Consider the following 20,596-nt stretch of genomic DNA (forward strand, 5'->3'; position numbering starts at 1 on the left):
TGGAGGTCACACACACGCACACACACACACACACACGGCTCATCCACATCAGCAGGTGGAGGTCACACACACACACACACACACACGGCCCATCCACATCAGCAGGTGGAGGTCACACGCACACACACACACACACGGCCCATCCACATCAGCAGGTGGAGTTCACACACACACACACACACACTCACGTTTCCAGACCTACTGATGATGACACTGCCAGCAGACCAGGTGACCACACACACTCACTCACACACAACTAACCTACTGACTGTGTGTGTGTGTGTGTCAGTGAGCAGGTGGAGTTCCTGCTCCCCCTAGTGGCGGGTCAGAGCGCTCAGCACAGTAACCTGGACGGCGTGTCGGTGTGGAACTCGAGCCGCAGCGAGTGGATGCTGGTGTGTGGAGCCGAGGGCCGTCTGTCCGTGCTGAGGGAGAGCGACACACACTCCGCCTGGAGCCTCGGCCCCGCCGCCATACACACGTCAGTACACACACTCAAGTCTTTCATTTCAGTCAAGGTTTACTGTTTCAATGAGTTAATGTGTGTGTGTGTGTGTGTGTGTGTGTGTGTGTGCAGTCGTCCGGCGGCGGGTCTCTTTAATGACGACCGTGTTCCTGATCTACTCATTCATCAGTCGGCCAATGGCGTCAGGAAGGTGCGCATCTCATTAGCATCTCATTAACACACACACACGTGCTCAGTGAGCTGACTCCGTGTGATCCGCAGGTGCAGATCCTGGACGGCGCTCGGGGGCGGAGCTTGTGGGAGGCGGGGTTTGTGTGTCCTCGTCTGGCGGTGGAGGATTCGTCGGTTCTCACGTCCTCCGGCCAATCCGTGTTCCTCTTCTGGGCGGGAGATCCGCTGGCGCCGGCGCTGAACGTCACCAAGGCAACCAGCCAGGCGGCCGAGCCGGTCCTCCGCAAGCTCTTCCTGCTCCACCCGTTCTATCCCACAATCCTCCTGCAGCTGAGCAGCACCACGGACACCGTCCTCACCGCGACAGGTACACCAATCAGACACGAGCCTCGTATACTCATCATGTCATGTGGTATCGCCGTCAGCTGACTCACGGGACTTCAGCGCGAGACTACAGCTAGCCGTCTCTAAAACACTATTGAGGTGAATTTAAACAATGGCTAAGTTGCTAAACGCATCTTGTTGTCATGTAAGGACCCTGCTCATGTTGGACAGACATTTTAATTGCATGTTGTGTGTGTTTACAGGCACACACACTCTTTATGAATACGCCCCATAACTGCCGTTAGCGGAGTGAGCTCTGGGCATTAGCGGTCGCAGCTCCGTGTTCAAGCACCAATCCGGCTCGGGTTTTTCTTCTATAGACAGAACTTCTTCTATAGAGAGTTAGTGAGTTCTCCTTTAAGTTCTGCTTTTCTGGCGTTTTCTCCAGGATTATCCCGCGGATACCTCGGTCATTTGCCAAGTTAAAAACAAGTTAAAGCTGTAACGGTGTCATTTTTAACAGACGGGTAAAAATGACGGTTATTTTCTTAAGTTGCGAGTCGTTAGTTCTAGCACTCCGTCCGCTTTAAATAAAGTAGAGCCGTCGGATTGCTTTTATTTGAATGAATTATCACATCTATTTAAATCCATTATTGAAAGAGAGAGAGAGAGATGTGTGCGTGAGCGAGTTACCTGCGTGCGTCTCTTCTTTAAAGTCTACCGTCCCCTCGTTGCTTTAAAATTATTTATGATTAATTATTAAATTAAATGAAAACAAAAAAATCAAACCGTTGGCAATTTGGATAGGGTATTGTTTTACCCATCATTACTACATCACTAACTGATGTTAAACTCCACATTTGCATTTATCGTGAAGTTAGTTCATACGCGTCTCTCACTCGGTTTGCAAGTGTAACTGTGTCACTATGGTTACCAATGTTTATAGTAGCGGATTCATTCAGAACTGTAATCAAACTGACTGGAACTAGCTGTGCATGAAACGGTTTTACTGCACACCTTCCAGCCAATCAGAAGCGAGTATTTAAACAGCCCGTGGTATATCAAATACTTCTGTCATGCAATAAAATGCAAAATAATTACTTAAAAATCATACAATGTGATTTTCTAGATTTGTGTTATAGATTCTCACAGTTATGATAAACTTTACAGAAAACCTGCAAAACCTGCAGTGTATCAAAATCTTGCTCTCCCCACTGTATAATGACCAAAACCACTCTACAGTACACGTGTGTTTGTCTGCTGACACGTGTGTTTATCTGCTGTGAAGCTCTGCAGTTTAACATGTGGGTCTGTGAGTCTCGTCTGCAGTCGGCCTCTAGTGGCCAGTGGAGGAACTGCAGTGTGATCTCTCAGTGCGGATGATGCGAGAGAGAGACCAGACGGTTGCCGCTCGACTGGAGCAGAGCAATGCACCCGTGTCAAAGTAAAAGTCCCCGTTCAGGAAGTGTTTTCAGTGTGTGTGTGTGTGTGTGTGTGTCCGCAGTGAGCTACCAGCCGCAGCAGAAGGACGCCTCCTACATCAGCGTCTCGTCCCGGCCCACGTCCGGCCGGCGTCCGGCGGCGCAGCTGCTGAAGAGCCTCAGTCTGAGAGCCGCCATCGCAGACGCCCAGATCCTGCAGCTGCCCGACGCCAGCGCCGCGCCCGACTCCGCCCTCCACCTCAGCCAGTTCTTCAGGCGCCTGACCTTCAAACAGGTCAGAGGTCACTGCACGGGTCAGGGGTCACTCGACGACAGGTCAGGGGTCACTCGACAACAGGTCAGGGGTCACTCGACAACAGGTCAGGGGTCACTCGACGACAGGTCAGGGGTCACTCGACGACAGGTCAGGGGTCACTCGACGACAGGTCAGGGGTCACTCGACAACAGGTCAGGGGTCACTCCACAGCTCAGGGGTCACTCGACGACAGGTCAGGGGTCACTCGACGACAGGTCAGGGGTCACTCGACGACAGGTCAGGGGTCACTCCACAGCTCAGGGGTCACTCGACGACAGGTCAGGGGTCACTCCACAGCTCAGGGGTCACTCGACGACAGGTCAGGGGTCACTCGACGACAGGTCAGGGGTCACTCGACGACAGGTCAGGGGTCACTCCACAGCTCAGGGGTCACTCGACGACAGGTCAGGGGTCAGTCTTGAGCATCAGATCATCATATACTCTTTCAGGAACATGAGTGAATCGGAACCCTTGACCAGTGATTAATTACCGTCAGTGCAGCAGTTCCGACAGCAGTATATGATCACACGAGTGTGTGAGTATGTGTGTGTGTGTGTGTGTGTGTTCATGGTGATGACACCTGTGTTCCCCACAGTGACGCCGCTGGAGTCCTGATCTGGGTTCTGCAGGACACCGGCTGATGAAGACGCGTGTACACACTTCCTCTTTAAACTGGAACTGGTATCCTGTCAGAGAAGCGGTCACGTGACACCGCTGCTGCTCATTCCTCCTTTATAATAATAATAATAATGATAATAATAAAGCCTCTGGTGTTGTGTGTGTATGGTTCCTCCTCCTCTGGCCGGTGAAGTGAGCTTGTCGAGTTGTAGATATTTCTGACTGTCTGTACAGTATTTATGGAAGCGAGACGGACTGATATGATGATGATGATGATGTAAATAATGCTGGAATAATAAAGACGTTCATTCTGCTGGAGCTCAGACTTCTTTAACATCTCATCTACTGAAATATTAACTGCAAATCTCCAGCACATCTTTGATCTCAAAGCGCTGATCAGGAATCGGGATCGCTGAATGGTGTCCAATCTTCTTCATGTTCCTCTGAGGAGGAAGTCATACCGGTTTGAGTGTGTGAGTGAACTAACCTGCAGACTAGAGTATGTGAGCCTCGAAGCAGCAGCGAAACATGTCGAGTCACGCAGTGTGTGTGTGTGATGTTTCATTAGTACCGGTATGTGTGTGTGCGTGCGTGCGAGTGAGTAAAGCGTGATATCGACACTGTTTTCAGCGCGCGCACACACACACACACACTCATCTGTCAGTCGTCCGCGGGTGATGATCATGTCGGCTCGTCGGGTCGTGAGTCTCTCGGTCGGTTGTTTGGTTCCTCGCGCTCCGCTCGTTCGGTCTCAGCCGCACCGGACCGCAGTGAGGACCACCAGAGGCGCCATTCTGCCCAAACCCAAGAAAGTGCGTGAGTAACGTCATCAATCGATCACACACCGAGAGAGAGAGCGCGATCAGTTCAATAACACACACACACACACACATAACGCGATTGCTGATCATAAGCAGGGAAACAGAACAGATCAGATCTACACACGAGTGATCATAATTGCCGTAAACATGGACGGACCCGTCAAATAGAGGGCGCGCGCGCAAGTGTGTGTGTGTGTGTGTGTGTCAGTGAACACCGCATCTGTGTCAGTGCGCGCGCACGCGTGTCTTTCACTATATGCTGCAGAACTATTATTTCACGTCGTGTCTATTAGAGCCCGTTAACAGCAGCAATAACGGTAATACCGTCGAGTGCGTGTCCAACTTTCTTTCTTCGGTAAATTTAATTTATAGCCTACTCAGCGAACAATTTTTGGTTGCGAAACGTTCCCAAATCATGTGGTTACGTTTGTTTTTGGTTAGCCAGGAAAGGTTTTACAGAAATAGAACGTTAGCGGAACGTTCCCGTTATTATAACGTTATATTAATCATATTTATTTTGCATATATGCTATAGTCTCCCGCGTCCCACATATGTTAGGCACTTTTAGCCTTGTGAAGCTGAATAGAAAAACTTCAAATGTAAACAGTCTCGTAGGTTTAAATAATTTGTCTAGTTTTAAGGTCTGTAAGAGGACAAGATCACAAGATAAATTGTTAATATTTTAATTTATTTCCGACCTGCAATGAATGTCATTACATACTATACAGCTGTTATTTAAAAATAGAATAACTAATGCCACTCAAGAATTGTCTAAGATCGGTTTTGTAACTAGTTTCACCAGTTTGTCCACAATGTAGAATAATTACACATGTGTAATGAGATATGACCCGCCGTAAGAACTGATATGGTGCTGAACTACTCTGACATTTATTGGTTTGGGTATAGGCCTAGCTTACTAGAAAAAACTAGAATTTTTATATTAAGTAGAGCATGAACTCATAAATTGTGGAAACATTTTTTATGTGTGATGAGAACTTAAAAAAAAAAAAGTAAAATGTGTGTGGTGGTGGAAATGACTGAGTTAACGTGAATGTTTGTAGCCTATATTTATTAGCATTTTTTAAAAACTCAATTCACAAAGTCAGTAAACATAACCACACTGTTTTTAGTGTAGTGCGTTTTAATTAGTGTAGTTCTTATGTTGTTTTATTAAAATAAAAAGTAGGACTACAAATCTTGTTTGATTAGTCAAATAATCCGAGCTCATATTAAACCGTCATATGGAGCATCAATCAGATTTGATCCAAGATTTCGTAACTTGTAGACTACCATTTACGTTTTGCGCACAAATGACTTCAAATACGGATTTTCTTTAATATGAAATGTATTCACACACATTAGCAACGTGATTTCCTACCACTGAATTAAGCGGGACGCGCTTTCTCTCTTTTGGTCAGTAAACAAAAACTTCTCGGTTAATTCTGTCCAATCTCTCTGAAATCATACTTTTACTCGTATTTATACGAGGGTACAGTATAGATAACGTATAAATTATATGTCATTATTTAATAAAGAAGTCGACAATATTAGTCAGTCAAAACAAAACAACCGGTAATTTTTAAATTACGCGAGTGCGCGCTTTCTGTGGAAGAGAAGAAAGCGCGTGCTGGCGAACTTGCGCGTGCAGATCGGAAATAAAGAAAGTATTTATGATCTGTCCGCTTTTCATATACTACGCATAACTTTGGCTTAATATTTTAAAATTGGATTTACCTGAAAAATCCAATCCAGATTAATAAATAAAAATATACTTTATGAAAAATGACACATTTCAGCATAACATATGGTTATAAAAAATAACCTAGAGAGAACGTTTAAAAAAGGAACCGATACGTTCATAACCGTTCTTATTTGGTTCCCAAAAGCCAAAAGATAATCATGTGAGAACGGCTGTAATAATCACCGCTCTGCTAATGGGGGCGTGGCGCGAGTGGTGACGTCACATGCGCATGCTCAGTAGAGTCAGTGCTGCTCGACTCTGATCAGTTATTATATTCTGTAGAATTCCTAGAGACTGCGGATGTAAATTACATTTTTGTATTTTATACTAATGTTCATTACCATGCTTTGTCCCTATCAAATAAATAAACCCACATAAAGGCAGACTCTGAGTGTTTCAGGAGTTACCTCGTTTGAATAGCGTTGGTTGTGTGTGTAATTCAGCTGGAGTTTGATTCTTCTTCAATCATCACGCAAAGTAATGATCAGCACAAGAACGAAGACTGGATTTGACTGGAATATAAAGTAGAAGAGCTCATCATCATCAGGAGGGTCGAGTGTTGAGCAGCAGTGTGTCATGAAGTGAGCCGTGTGTGTGTGTGTGTGTGTGCAGACGGCGTTCGGGCTGGTCCGCATCGTGATGGTGGTGGGCCCGTTCCTGTACGCCGGGACTCGGATCAGCAAGAGCTTCGCCGCCCTGCTGGAGGAACACGATATCTTCATCCCCGAGGATGACGACGATGAGGACTGAGCACAGGTGTGTGTGTGTGTGTGTGTGTGTGTGTCGATGAACACTGGAGGAGGATCTGAGAGTGATTCACACACACTCATCCTGGAGGAACAATCATTCGTCTGTCTGGAGCATTCATGAGCGGTTAACACTTGGAGTTATTGATTCTAGGGATATATATATACACACACACACACACATTTACGAAAGTTTCGAATCTGAACGAGGATCTGCTAATGTTGCAGAGATTGTGCTTCGAATAAATGCTGTTGTTTTGAACTTTCTATTCACCAGAGAATGCTGGAAATAAAAGTAGCAGTGTGTACAGAACCACGAGCACTGGCGGGTTTGTTGGCACACTACAGTCGTGTTGCACTCGCAGGACATGTGTCTGAGAGAATAATCAGTGTTGCACTCGCCGGCCATGTGTCTGAGAGAGTAATCAGTCTAGTGTCGCGTCTCTAACGGTCAGACACGGAACTATATTAATTTAACACACCACCAGTTCTGTCTGCATTCATTTCTCAATTATTCTTCATCTAGTTATCACATCTACACACATTATTCTTACACACACACACACACTCATCTGAATGAGATCATTATAACCTGCCGTCACAAACGCAGGAATATAAACACGCACCAATCACAACGCACTATGCAAATGAAAAAGGAATAGCCCAATCACAACTCACTATGCAAATGAGGGAATAGCCCAATCACAACTCGCTATGCAAATGAAGGAATAGCCCAATCACAACACACTATGCAAATGAAGTAATAGCCCAATCACAACACACTATGCAAATGAAGGAATAGCCCAATCACAACTCGCTATGCAAATGAGGGAATAGCCCAATCACAACTCGCTATGCAAATAAAGGAATAGCCCAATCACAAGACACTATGCAAATGAAGGAATAGCCCAATCACAACACACTATTCAAATGAAGGAATAGCCCAATCACAACTCGCTATGCAAATGAAGGAATAGCCCAATCACAACTCGCTATGCAAATAAAGGAATAGACCAACAACTTACTATGCAAATGAAGGAATAGCCCAATCACAACACACTATGCAAATGAGGGAATAGCCCAATCACAACTCGCTATTCAAATGAAGGAATAGCCCAATCACAACTCGCTATGCAAATAAAGGAATAGACCAACAACTTACTATGCAAATGAAGGAATAGCCCAATCACAACACACTATGCAAATGAGGGAATAGCCCAATCACAACACACTATGCAAATGAGGGAATAGCCCAATCACAACACACTATGCAAATGAGGGAATAGCCCAATCACAACTCGCTATTCAAATGAAGGAATAGCCCAATCACAACACACTATGCAAATGAGGGAATAGCCCAATCACAACTCGCTATGCAAATAAAGGAATAGACCAACAACTTACTATGCAAATGAAGAAATAGCCCAATCACAACACACTATGCAAATGAGGGAATAGCCCAATCACAACTCGCTATTCAAATGAAGGAATAGCCCAATCACAACACACTATGCAAATGAGGGAATAGCCCAATCACAACACACTATGCAAATGAGGGAATAGCCCAATCACAACTTACTATGCAAATGAAGAAATAGCCCAATCACAACACACTATGCAAATGAGGGAATAGCCCAATCACAACTTACTATGCAAATGAAGGAATAGCCCAATCACAACTTACTATGCAAATGAAGAAATAGCCCAATCACAACACACTATGCAAATGAGGGAATAGCCCAATCACAACTCGCTATGCAAATAAAGGAATAGACCAACAACTTACTATGCAAATGAAGGAATAGCCCAATCACAACACACTATGCAAATGAGGGAATAGCCCAATCACAACTCGCTATACAAATGAAGGAATAGCCCAATCACAACACACTATGCAAATAAAGGAATAGACCAACAACTTACTATGCAAATGAAGGAATAGCCCAATCACAAGACACTATGCAAATGAGGGAATAGCCCAATCACAACTCGCTATACAAATGAAGGAATAGCCCAATCACAACACACTATGCAAATGAGGGAATAGCCCAATCACAACTCGCTATGCAAATGAGGGAATAGCCCAATCACAACACACTATGCAAATGAGGGAATAGCCCAATCACAACTCGCTATACAAATGAAGGAATAGCCCAATCACAACACACTATGCAAATGAGGGAATAGCCCAATCACAACTCGCTATGCAAATGAGGGAATAGCCCAATCACAACTCGCTATGCAAATGAAGGAATAGCCCAATCACAAGACACTATGCAAATGAAGGAATAGACCAATCACAACACACTATTCAAATGAAGGAATAGCCCAATCACAAGACACTATGCAAATGAAGGAATAGCCCAATCACAAGACACTATGCAAATGAAGGAATAGACCAATCACAACACACTACAGAAAAGCGAGACCGCTAGCTGGAGTCGTACGCAGCTGTCACTCATGATATGGTGATTCCTCTAGAGTTATGAAACTGGACTTCTTGTGTTTATCTGAACAACTGATGGTCAGAAGAAACAAATATAAGAGTTTACATCCACACAATCCACTGACGGATGTCCTCCGATATATAACACACACACACACACACACACCGGAGAGTTTCAGCATGAGTGTATTTACAGTACAGAAGCAGAACATGACAGCACACATTAGGGGTCAGGGGTCAAGGGTCAAGGGTCGTGTCCGTGGTAGAACTTGGAGAGGAAGTCAGTGGGACGCGCCGCCTCGGTCTCGTGGAAGAAGCGCATGATGTGAGTCTTCTGCTTCCACACGTTGATGGTTTCCTCCAGCTCCATCTTGCCCTGAAACACACACACACACACACACACAGGTCAACACACACACACACACACACGCTGTGAACAGCAGGCGTGTTCCTCACCTTGATGACCAGCATGTCGATGACCCGAGGGTCCGTCACGTGACTGTTCCTGTCGAACATCTCTCGCACCTTATCCCGGCCCTGACGCGCAGTGATGTCCAGCTGGAACGTGTGGACTGACACACACACACACACACACACACAGGTCAGCGAGCGAATCCTTCCGACTCTTGATTCACTTCAGTGGCTGACTCACACACGGGTCAAGACATCAACACATCAGTCACTCTGAGGGACGGACTGAGGATCTGCTGACTGAGTCACTGAGTCACTGAGTCGTCCAGTTCAGTTCAGTCCAGTACTGAATCTCGCGTTCATTCAAGCTGTTTTTAGAGCTTATTAATAAATAAATTCATGAGCTTAATAATATTAGGAAAGCTAATGTCACATAAACGCTTTTTTTATATATATATATATTTATTAAAAATGAGATAATTAGCTAATAAACAACCACCTTGTTACCGTGGCAGAATGAATCACTGACCGAATCTGTTCGGTGAACAGATTAAAAAGCTCTGTCCTGTCAGATGTTTATTCACATCGATCCGTCAGCTTATCTAAACACACAGAGGAGGCACATCACAGAGAAAGTGAATGTTGAACAGTCACACCGAGTGTTTCTGCAGGTGTGTGTGTAGTTTGCAGTTTAACTGTGAGCATTTCTCTGTATATATTCTTGTGTTTGTGACCTTGACGCGCGTCCGTGTGTGTGTGTGTCGCGGTGTGAGCGCCATCAGTACCTGCGTTGGGCACCTCCCGGTACCAGGCCCGGTACAGCTCCCGAACCCTGCGCTTGGCCTCGTCCAGATCCCGACTGAAGATCGGCCTCACGACTCTGGCGGCCGCGGAGCCTGTGCGGGTCGCTGAGCTCGCCGCCATCTTGCGCCTCTGCTCTGCTGCGCATGCGCGCCACCCGCCAATCAAACACCCGGAGTGGGACTGCGCACGCGCACAACTGGAACACATACACAACACACACACATATCTGTGTGTACGTGTTTTATTTTTAAACTTCTGTCATCATTTTAGGACATGGGTGATGCGACTCTCCCTTTTACCATTCGACATTTATGCCATAAAATCGACCTTTTAAGCCATAATGTCGACTTTTTATCTCATAAATATGACTTTGTCAATCGCCTCAAGACGACTTAAAATTATTAAAAGATAAAACAAAAATTTAATAAGCTAAAACTCTAGATTTTAACTCACCCACCTGCATACACGAGGAAGACTCGTTTCATGTGACTTTAAAGTGCGATTTAAAAATATTCGATCACTTAATCGATCGATAATCCGATCACAATTAAACTCTGAATCAATGCTACATTTTTCTAAATGTCATTGCTAAGCTAACAAGTATTCATTACTTTGACGAGCTCATTGCTTCTGCATTAAATTACATGGTTTAAATTAATACCTTTTTCGTTAACTTTGATTTTCGTGTACATTTCTGAAACACATTAGACAGTTAGCTCACATATCCCTGTAAACTGTATTTTTTCTCATCTTTCTGTAAAGCTGCTTGAAATGATGTGTATTGTGGAAAGCGCTGTACAAACAAATGTGAATTAATGGAAAACTCATGGTAACTTGAGGTGAATAAGAGGCCTTGGAGTCAGAACGGTTGAGAACAGCTGATCTAGATTCACTCGCAGTATTATTACTGTATAAACACAACTGTCATCTTAAAAACGTAAATTAACACATTCTCATCTCAATGGCCGTTTACCACAACCGCTAAACGTTCAGCTATTATTATTATTCACATTATTTCAGCGTTGTGAAGGCAATGAATAAACAAACCATTATAATGAGACTTAAACAACAGGCAGTCAGAAACCAAATAACCCATATTTATTAGCTATAGTTCGATATGTTAACATACGCGTTAAACTCTAAACTTAAATATGACAACAAGAAACACACACATCTTTAAAAAAACATTGGCTCATTGAAGCAAAGCTCTTGTTTTTGTGGCACGAAGACAGTTGAACAGCAGGAAAGCTTGTTTCTGCCACAGAACAACACTATTGTCTCTCACAACTCTGACTTTAGTCTCGTAATCACGAGTTGTGAGATATAAACAGCAAATGCGAGAACTAAAATCAAAAAGTGTGAGATGTAAACTTAATAAGAGGGAAGGTTTCATTTCTGACTTTCTTCTCAGAATTGCGAGATATTTGTTTATTCCGTGGTGGAAACAAGCTTCCACAGAACACACACACATGATATTCGATTGGCAAATATGACATTATCAGAAATGAGTTTGTTGATTGTTCACATGTGTGTGTTCAGTTCTTCCACACCAGCGACAGCGAGACGTTCCAGTTTGGTCCCATAAACACACATGAGAAAGTGCAGAAGCGTTGTTCCAGTGTCCCGCAGCTGATTGGCTGATGGCCTGAGCCGAGGGTCACGTGATTGGCCGAGGGTCACGTGACTGGCGGTCAGTGCTGCAGGCTGTTGTCGTTCTCGTGCAGTGCGCTCAGAGCCAGTCTCAGGTGTTCTCGGAGCGCCTCGGCCTCTCGCTCGCTGCGACTCTTCATCTCACTCAGCTCCTCACACACCTCACGGTAGCGCTCGCAGACGCTGCTCTTCTCCTGACACACACACACACACACACAGAGAACACGTGTTACACACACACACACCTCGCAGTAGCGCTCGCACACGCTGCTCTTCTCCTGACACACACACACACACACACAGAGAACACGTGTTACACACACACACACCTCGCAGTAGCGCTCGCACACGCTGCTCTTCTCCTGACACACACACACAGAGAGAACACGTGTTACACACACACACACACCTCACGGTAGCGCTCGCACACGCTGCTCTTCTCCTGACACACACACACACACACACACAGGGAACATGAGTTACACACACACACACACATGCGCAGGTGTGTTACCGTGGTGAGGAAGTGCATCTGGTTGCGGAGGCTGTTGAGCTCTTGGTGTAGATACTGCAGTTCGTTCTCTCGCACCCGCAGCAGCACCTGCGACACACACACACACACACACACACCATTAAAGACAAGCAGCCACGGCTCTTAAAAAAAAAAAACTCTGCAGATTTGAAAAAAAGGCCTAATATTAAATAACTAATTTGATAATGCGGCGGTAAAAGAGATCAATACAAACGACAGATTTATATATATACGAATGAATAGTTGTGCAAGTTCTTCATTTAACTCTTGAGTTATAGAGGATGATGAAGCCTGTCCTGCCTCGGCTCCAGACCGACACATTTCCTGCCGGCGCGACCAGATGTGTGAGCAGGTCTCGCTGGCGCCGACGCGACCAGATGTGTGTGCAGGTCTCGCTGGCGCCGACGCGACCAGATGTGTGTGCAGGTCTCGCTGGCGCCGCCGCGACCAGATGTGTGCAGGTCTCGCTGGCGCCGCCGCGACCAGATGTGTGTGTAGGTCTCGCTGGCGCCGACGCGACCAGATGTGTGTGTAGGTCTCGCTGGCGCCGCCGCGACCAGATGTGTGTGCAGGTCTCGCTGGCGCCGACGTGACCAGATGTGTGTGCAGGTCTCGCTGGCGCCGCCGCGACCAGATGTGTGTGCAGGTCTCGCTGGCGCCGCCGTGACCAGATGTGTGTGTAGGTCTCGCTGGCGCCGCCGTGACCAGATGTGTGTGTAGGTCTCGCTGGCGCCGCCGTGACCAGATGTGTGTGTAGGTCTCGCTGGCGCCGCCGTGACCAGATGTGTGTGTAGGTCTCGCTGGCGCCGCCGTGACCAGATGTGTGTGTAGGTCTCGCTGGCGCCGCCGTGACCAGATGTGTGTGTAGGTCTCGCTGGCGCCGACGCGACCAGATGTGTGTGCAGGTCTCGCTGGCGCCGACGCGACCAGATGTGTGTGTAGGTCTCGCTGGCGCCGCCGATGTGTGTGCAGGTCTCGCTGGCGCCGACGATGTGTGTGCAGGTCTCGCTGGCGCCGACGATGTGTGTGCAGGTCTCGCTGGCGCCGACGATGTGTGTGCAGATCTCGCTGGCGCCGCCGTGACCAGATGTGTGTGCAGGTCTCGCTGGCGCCGCCGTGACCAGATGTGTGTGCAGGTCTCGCTGGCGCCGACGCGACCAGATGTGTGTGCAGGTCTCGCTGGCGCCGCCGTGACCAGATGTGTGTGCAGGTCTCGCTGGCGCCGCCGATGTGTGTGCAGGTCTCGCTGGCGCCGACGCGACCAGATGTGTGTGTAGGTCTCGCTGGCGCCGCCGCGACCAGATGTGTGTGTAGGTCTCGCTGGCGCCGCCGATGTGTGTGCAGGTCTCGCTGGCGCCGACGTGACCAGATGTGTGTGCAGGTCTCGCTGGCGCCGCCGTGACCAGATGTGTGTGTAGGTCTCGCTGGCGCCGCCGTGACCAGATGTGTGTGTAGGTCTCGCTGGCGCCGCCGTGACCAGATGTGTGTGTAGGTCTCGCTGGCGCCGCCGTGACCAGATGTGTGTGTAGGTCTCGCTGGCGCCGCCGTGACCAGATGTGTGTGCAGGTCTCGCTGGCGCCGCCGTGACCAGATGTGTGTGTAGGTCTCGCTGGCGCCGCCGTGACCAGATGTGTGTGTAGGTCTCGCTGGCGCCGCCGTGACCAGATGTGTGTGCAGGTCTCGCTGGCGCCGACGCGACCAGATGTGTGTGTAGGTCTCGCTGGCGCCGCCGTGACCAGATGTGTGTGCAGGTCTCGCTGGCGCCGCCGATGTGTGTGCAGGTCTCGCTGGCGCCGACGATGTGTGTGCAGGTCTCGCTGGCGCCGCCGTGACCAGATGTGTGTGTAGGTCTCGCTGGCGCCGCCGTGACCAGATGTGTGTGTAGGTCTCGCTGGCGCCGCCGTGACCAGATGTGTGTGCAGGTCTCGCTGGCGCCGACGCGACCAGATGTGTGTGTAGGTCTCGCTGGCGCCGCCGTGACCAGATGTGTGTGCAGGTCTCGCTGGCGCCGCCGATGTGTGTGCAGGTCTCGCTGGCGCCGACGATGTGTGTGCAGGTCTCGCTGGCGCCGACGCGACCAGATGTGTGTGCAGGTCTCGCTGGCGCCGCCGATGTGTGTGCAGGTCTCGCTGGCGCCGACGATGTGTGTGCAGGTCTCGCTGGCGCCGACGCGACCAGATGTGTGTGCAGGTCTCGCTGGCGCCGACGATGTGTGTGCAGGTTTCGCTGGCGCCGCCGCAGCGATGAAGGCGGAGCGAAACTGCGCTTCACGGACCGGTTATTAGTCCGGACCAATCACAGACAGCGCCGTGAGCTACTCGCCAGTCGCGGCCCATCTCCATCACGCAGCGCTCAGTTATAAAACTAAAAGTTCAAATTGTAAACTCACACTTATTATTTAACAATAAAAAAGCTTAGATTAGCATTGTAACCAGTAGGTGGCTGCAGAGGACACTTATCGGGCATCTTCAGTTCCTAATATCTATTTCTTCACTCGTCATGCTCTTGAATTAATATTAAGACATTATGAATGATAATAATTAAAGTAGTGAGCTCAGTGCTTTACTATCAGACACTCTCAGCAGAACTCCAGTGCTAGTCTGGCGCCTGTGAACTTACAATAAAACTGCATATTGTAACTTCGTCTATTTATTACCAAAGCATTTGTTAGTAATACAGATATTTTGGGAAAAACGTGAATAATTGCTGAATTCTGCTTGCGCTCCCTAAATGTTTAGTCCGGGGCCACAGCGCTCCTAGTAAAGGAAGTCAGTCTGGAGCCCTGTGCTCGAGCGAGACACATCATGATTGGCTGGATTAAAAGCTCACGACTGATTGGCTAAAGAGAATGACTGTTTAGATCAGCGCCTGGTAAGAAAGGCTTCCATAAACGAGTTATATTATTCTATATTAGATACATCTTCTCTATGGAGGTGGTGTGGCGTCTGGACCAATCAGACACACGCAAATTATGAATTATATTTAATGAATAATCCAGCAAACTCACTCTCCCAACAAAACAGAGAGTTGTGACTCTCCCTCTGACTGAGGAGGAGAAATAAACACTTTTAATCCTATATATATTCACTTGAGGAATGTATAAACCTGCATCTAGTTTCCCCATCTCAGGATTTTCCTGTAATGTGGTTGGCCCGTGTCCTTCTCTTCTAAACTCTGATGGGTTCATGTGTCAGACTTGCGTTCTATGGTTGACCAAAATCACATGTGTGGCACGTTTGGTCTCTATAAACTCCAATCTTCATTTATATTACATTTTGCTAACTTTGTGTGTGTGTGTGTGTGTATGTGTGTGTATATGTGTGTGTGTGTGTATATATGTGTGTGTGTGTATATATGTGTGCGTGTATGTGTGTATGTGTGTGTGTGTGTGTGTGTGTGTGTGTGTGTGTGTGTGTATGCATGTATGTATGTTAGAGTAGTTTAAATGTTTAGACTAGTTAATAAAGTCTTGTTCATATCACACGTAAGGTTGTCCGTGTCTCAAGCTCATATATCCGGAGTCAATAATCATTTAGATCACAGGCTCTTCTAAACAATTAACACTGAGTGTTCACGGGACAAACCGGTCGATTGATTGTCATATTAATTTTACTGCATTAAGTTAATTCTATTAACTGATCCAAATATTCATAATCAATTATTCAACACCTGAGCGAACACTCACCTGCATCTCACACCACGACCTCTCGCCGCCCTCTGCGTCTGACCCCTGACCTGTGACCAGCGAGCGGACGGCCTTCACCTCCTGCGACAGGCGGGCCTGCAGGTCCTGCGCACACACACACACGCGCACACACACACACACACACACACACACACGTCATGTTCTGCACACTGAAACTGAACTGAAGGTTGTGCTAGCGTACGGAGTGTGTGTGTGTGTGTGTATGAACTGAAGATTGTGGTAGCGTACGGAGTGTTTGTGTGTGTGTGAACTGAAGGTTGTGCTAGCGTACGGAGTGTTTGTGTGTGTGTGTGTATGAACTGCAGGTTGTGCTAGCGTACGGAGTGTGTGTGTGTGTGTATGAACTGAAGGTTGTGCTAGCGTACGGAGTGTTTGTGTGTTTGTGAACTGAAGGTTGTGCTAGCGTACGGAGTGTTTGTGTGTTTGTGAACTGAAGGTTGTGCTAGCGTACGGAGTGTTTGTGTGTGTGTATGAACTGAAGGTTGTGCTAGCGTACGGAGTGTTTGTGTGTTTGTGAACTGAAGGTTGTGCTAGCGTACGGAGTGTTTGTGTGTTTGTGAACTGAAGGTTGTGCTAGCGTACGGAGTGTTTGTGTGTTTGTGAACTGAAGGTTGTGCTAGCGTACGGAGTGTTTGTGTGTGTGTGTGTGTATGAACTGCAGGTTGTGCTAGCGTACGGAGTGTTTGTGTGTGTGTGTGTATGAACTGCAGGTTGTGCTAGCGTACGGAGTGTTTGTGTGTGTGTGTGTATGAACTGCAGGTTGTGCTAGCGTACGGAGTGTTTGTGTGTGTGTGTGTATGAACTGCAGGTTGTGCTAGCGTACGGAGTGTTTGTGTGTGTGTGTGTATGAACTGAAGGTTGTGCTAGCGTACGGAGTGTGTGTGTGTGTGTGTATGAACTGAAGGTTGTGCTAGCGTACAGAGTGTGTGTGTGAACTGAAGATTGTGCCAGCGTACGAAGGGAGTGTGTGTGTGAACTGAAGGTTGTGCTAGCGTACGGAGTGTTTGTGTGTTTGTGAACTGAAGGTTGTGCTAGCGTACGGAGTGTGTGTGTGTGTGTGTATGAACTGAAGGTTGTGCTAGCGTACGGAGTGTTTGTGTGTGTGTGTGTGTGTGTGTATGAACTGAAGGTTGTGCTAGCGTACGGAGTGTTTGTGTGTGTGTGTGTATGAACTGCAGGTTGTGCTAGCGTACGGAGTGTGTGTGTGAACTGAAGATTGTGCCAGCGTACGAAGGGAGTGTGTGTGTGAACTGAAGATTGTGCCAGCGTACGAAGGGAGTGTGTGTGTGTGTGTGTGTGAACTGAAGGTTGTGCTAGCGTACAGAGTGTGTGTGTGTGTGTGTGTGTGTGTTTGTGAACTGAAGATTGTGCTAGCGTACGGAGTGTGTGTGTGTGTATGAAGTATAAGTTGTGCTAGCGTACAGAGTGTGTGTGTGTGTGTGTATGAACTGAAGGTTGTGCTAGCGTACACAGTGTGTGTGTGTGTGTGTCACCTGGTTGTCTCTCTTCAGCTGCTCCAGCTGTCTGTCTCTCAGGCTCATCTGTGTGTGTGTGTGTTCGTGCTGCTGCTGCGCTCGCTTCAGGTCCAGACACTTCTGGGAGAACCGCTCCGACAGAGCCTGCAGCTCACGCCGCAGAGACGACACTTCTGCCCTACACACACACACACACACACACTCTCTCGTTCAGACCAGATCACTGAATGTGTGTGTGTGTGTGTGTGTGTGTTTCATATGGAAGCACCTTTCTGCCACATTATTGTTACTGTTGAGTGCGTGCAAGTACTCACTGTTGTTGTTTGTTAAGTGTGTGTGTGTACCAGAGATGGGGACTCGAGTTTGAGACTCGGACTTAAGTCGCACACACAGTGACTTCAGACTCGACTTGAGACTCGTCCTCGAAAGACTTCAGACTCGACTCGGACTCGAGCTGCGGGACTCGTGAACAATGTTTATTTTTAGGAAACGTCTGATGAGCTCGCTGTTATTCCCCTCCTTCCGTTATCTATAACCTGCCTACATAACACTATATCTGCTGCGCGCGGCCACACATGAGAGGACAACAAACATCGACTGCACCGGCCGCTGCTGTGCCATTCATCGTAAGCTTTGGGTTTAAAAACTTTCACCTCAAACAGAATTTTCACTTCAAACAGAAGGCACAAATCCTTTCTTTAAAGTGAATTTCGTTTTGTATTAATTGTATCTGAATTTTAATCAATGTTTCATCAACCAATTGCCTGGATTTAATAAATAAGAAGTAAATATAGCAGACAATATAATCACGACACGGAGGCGCCTGCGTGTGAACCGGAGCGCGTCTCATAAATTAACCGAAACTCAGCGTATAAGGTAGGCTAGTCTACTTCACAGACCTGAAAAATATATCTATATTGAAATGTATACTTTTATACAGAACAATTCAAAACGAAAGAAAACAGACTGCTCTCTGCTTATGTAGGCTAATCCGTAGCCTATTTCTCTCTGGCGCATTCACTACTGCGAAGATCGCGAGTCAGCATCGTCAACTTCATCTTTATTAATAAACAATTAAAATGTATCCTTGCTATATTTGACATATTCATAATCATTGCTTTTGCTGGTTCTTTGAGCTCTGGTGCTTTATCGGTAGCGCCACCGCATTAAAAACATGATTGCGTGATGAAAACATGATGAAAAACACCACCTAAATATAGCCTAACTGCTTAGAAAGAAAACACAGAACAAATAGAGTAGCCTAATGCGCATACGTCCATCTCGCGAATGTACAGTCTTCTTCATGCCATCATCACCCATTAGACGCTTTTCCACTGGCCACCGCGAGCACAGAGGCCGAAACTCCTGTCAAAAAATAAATCGCTACACAAATATATCAGACGCTGCCATTTAGTCTTTATTTAAAAACCACAAACAGGTAACTTAGCCTACTAGCTTACTTTTTTTAGTAAAACTAAAAGTGTGTTGTAACGCAAGCGTTAGGCCTACTGAATATTTAACGAGTAAAATATTACTGAAAATTGATTAGTAATGCTGGCTTAGACTACTGCGTTACAGCAAAAAGTAATATGTTACTGTTATGCATTACTTTTGTAACGGCTTACTCCCAACACTGCATATTACTTTGATCCTTATATATAGTGTTCTAAGCAGCCTGGATGGGTCGCTGTACGTGATGCAACACTTATTTAACCACAAAAGACTTGAGACTTGACTTGGACTCTAGCTCAAAGACTTGAGACTTGACTTGGACTCTAGCTCAAAGACTTGAGACTTGACTTGGACTCTAGCTCAAAGACTTGAGACTTGACTTGGACTCGTAGCTCAGAGACTTGAGACTTGACTTGGAATCTAGCTCAAAGACTTGAGACTTGACTTGGACTCTAGCTCACAGACTTGAGACTTGACTTGGACTCTAGCTCAAAGACTTGAGACTTGACTTGGACTCTAGCTCAAAGACTTGAGACTTGACTTGGACTCGTAGCTCAGAGACTTGAGACTTGACTTGGACTCTAGCTCAAAGACTTGAGACTTGACTTGGACTCTAGCTCAAAGACTTGAGACTTGACTTGGACTCTAGCTCAGAGACTTGAGACTTGACTTGGACTCTAGCTCAGAGACTTGAGACTTGACTTGGACTCTAGCTCAGAGACTTGAGACTTGACTTGGACTCTAGCTCAGAGACTTGAGACTTGACTTGGACTCTAGCTCAGAGACTTGAGACTTGACTTGGACTCTAGCTCAAAGACTTGAGACTTGACTTGGACTCTAGCTCAAAGACTTGAGACTTGACTTGGACTCTAGCTCAAAGACTTGAGACTTGACTTGGACTCTAGCTCAAAGACTTGAGACTTGACTTGGACTCTAGCTCAAAGACTTGAGACTTGACTTGGACTCTAGCTCAAAGACTTGAGACTTGACTTGGACTCTAGCTCAAAGACTTGAGACTTGACTTGGACTCTAGCTCAGAGACTTGAGACTTGACTTGGACTCTAGCTCAAAGACTTGAGACTTGACTTGGACTCTAGCTCAAAGACTTGAGACTTGACTTGGACTCTAGCTCAAAGACTTGAGACTTGACTTGGACTCTAGCTCAAAGACTTGAGACTTGACTTGGACTCTAGCTCAGAGACTTGAGACTTGACTTGGACTCTAGCTCAAAGACTTGAGACTTGACTTGGACTCTAGCTCAAAGACTTGAGACTTGACTTGGACTCTAGCTCAAAGACTTGAGACTTGACTTGGACTCTAGCTCAAAGACTTGAGACTTGACTTGGACTCGTAGCTCAGAGACTTGAGACTTGACTTGGACTCTAGCTCAAAGACTTGAGACTTGACTTGGACTCTAGCTCAAAGACTTGAGACTTGACTTGGACTCTAGCTCAAAGACTTGAGACTTGACTTGGACTCTAGCTCAAAGACTTGAG

At 46.7% G+C, this 20,596-nt stretch overlaps 4 protein-coding genes across 8 annotated transcripts in view; 2 read left to right on the top strand and 2 right to left on the bottom strand.

Annotated features, from left to right (window-relative positions):
• fam234b (family with sequence similarity 234 member B) overlaps positions 1-3,866 on the top strand; it is a 28,723-nt gene extending 24,857 nt beyond the window's left edge. Inside the window, exons 8-12 of one of the 2 annotated variants that reach the window (XM_079627022.1) lie at positions 290-481; positions 578-656; positions 728-1,004; positions 2,466-2,677; positions 3,294-3,863. In XM_079627022.1, the coding sequence (XP_079483148.1) occupies positions 290-481; positions 578-656; positions 728-1,004; positions 2,466-2,677; positions 3,294-3,296 (763 nt within the window). In that variant the 3' untranslated portion in view covers positions 3,297-3,863. Of the gene's footprint in view, positions 1-289; positions 482-577; positions 657-727; positions 1,005-2,465; positions 2,678-3,293 lie in introns of both variants that reach the window. The other variant, XM_079627021.1, reaches the window with a different exon arrangement.
• smdt1a (single-pass membrane protein with aspartate-rich tail 1a) lies at positions 3,859-7,009 on the top strand. Its single transcript, XM_079627289.1, has 2 exons — positions 3,859-4,128; positions 6,491-7,009. Exons 1-2 carry the CDS (start codon positions 3,994-3,996, stop codon positions 6,626-6,628), a joined length of 273 nt encoding a protein of 90 aa, XP_079483415.1. The 5' UTR covers positions 3,859-3,993; the 3' UTR covers positions 6,629-7,009.
• A 2,231-nt stretch (positions 7,010-9,240) lies between these two features.
• On the bottom strand, positions 9,241-10,458 carry ndufa6 (NADH:ubiquinone oxidoreductase subunit A6). Its single transcript, XM_079627273.1, has 3 exons — positions 10,267-10,458; positions 9,527-9,642; positions 9,241-9,446 (listed from the first exon to the last, which is right to left on the bottom strand). Exons 1-3 carry the CDS (start codon positions 10,403-10,405, stop codon positions 9,315-9,317), a joined length of 387 nt encoding a protein of 128 aa, XP_079483399.1. The 5' UTR covers positions 10,406-10,458; the 3' UTR covers positions 9,241-9,314.
• Positions 10,459-11,361: 903 nt separating this feature from the next.
• LOC307006151 (TRIO and F-actin-binding protein-like) overlaps positions 11,362-20,596 on the bottom strand; it is a 34,822-nt gene continuing 25,587 nt past the window's right edge. For 3 of the 4 annotated variants that reach the window (XM_079626829.1, XM_079626827.1, XM_079626830.1), the window contains 4 exons: positions 17,667-17,826; positions 16,153-16,257; positions 12,450-12,536; positions 11,362-12,129 (listed from right to left, as the gene is read on the bottom strand). In XM_079626829.1, coding sequence (XP_079482955.1) covers positions 11,977-12,129; positions 12,450-12,536; positions 16,153-16,257; positions 17,667-17,826 — 505 coding nt within the window. In that variant the 3' untranslated portion in view covers positions 11,362-11,976. Of the gene's footprint in view, positions 12,130-12,344; positions 12,378-12,449; positions 12,537-16,152; positions 16,258-17,666; positions 17,827-20,596 lie in introns of all 4 variants that reach the window. The other variant, XM_079626828.1, reaches the window with a different exon arrangement.

This window comes from Phoxinus phoxinus (genome assembly GCF_949152265.1).
Source record: "Phoxinus phoxinus genome assembly, chromosome: 1".
NCBI lineage: Eukaryota > Metazoa > Chordata > Actinopteri > Cypriniformes > Leuciscidae > Phoxinus > Phoxinus phoxinus.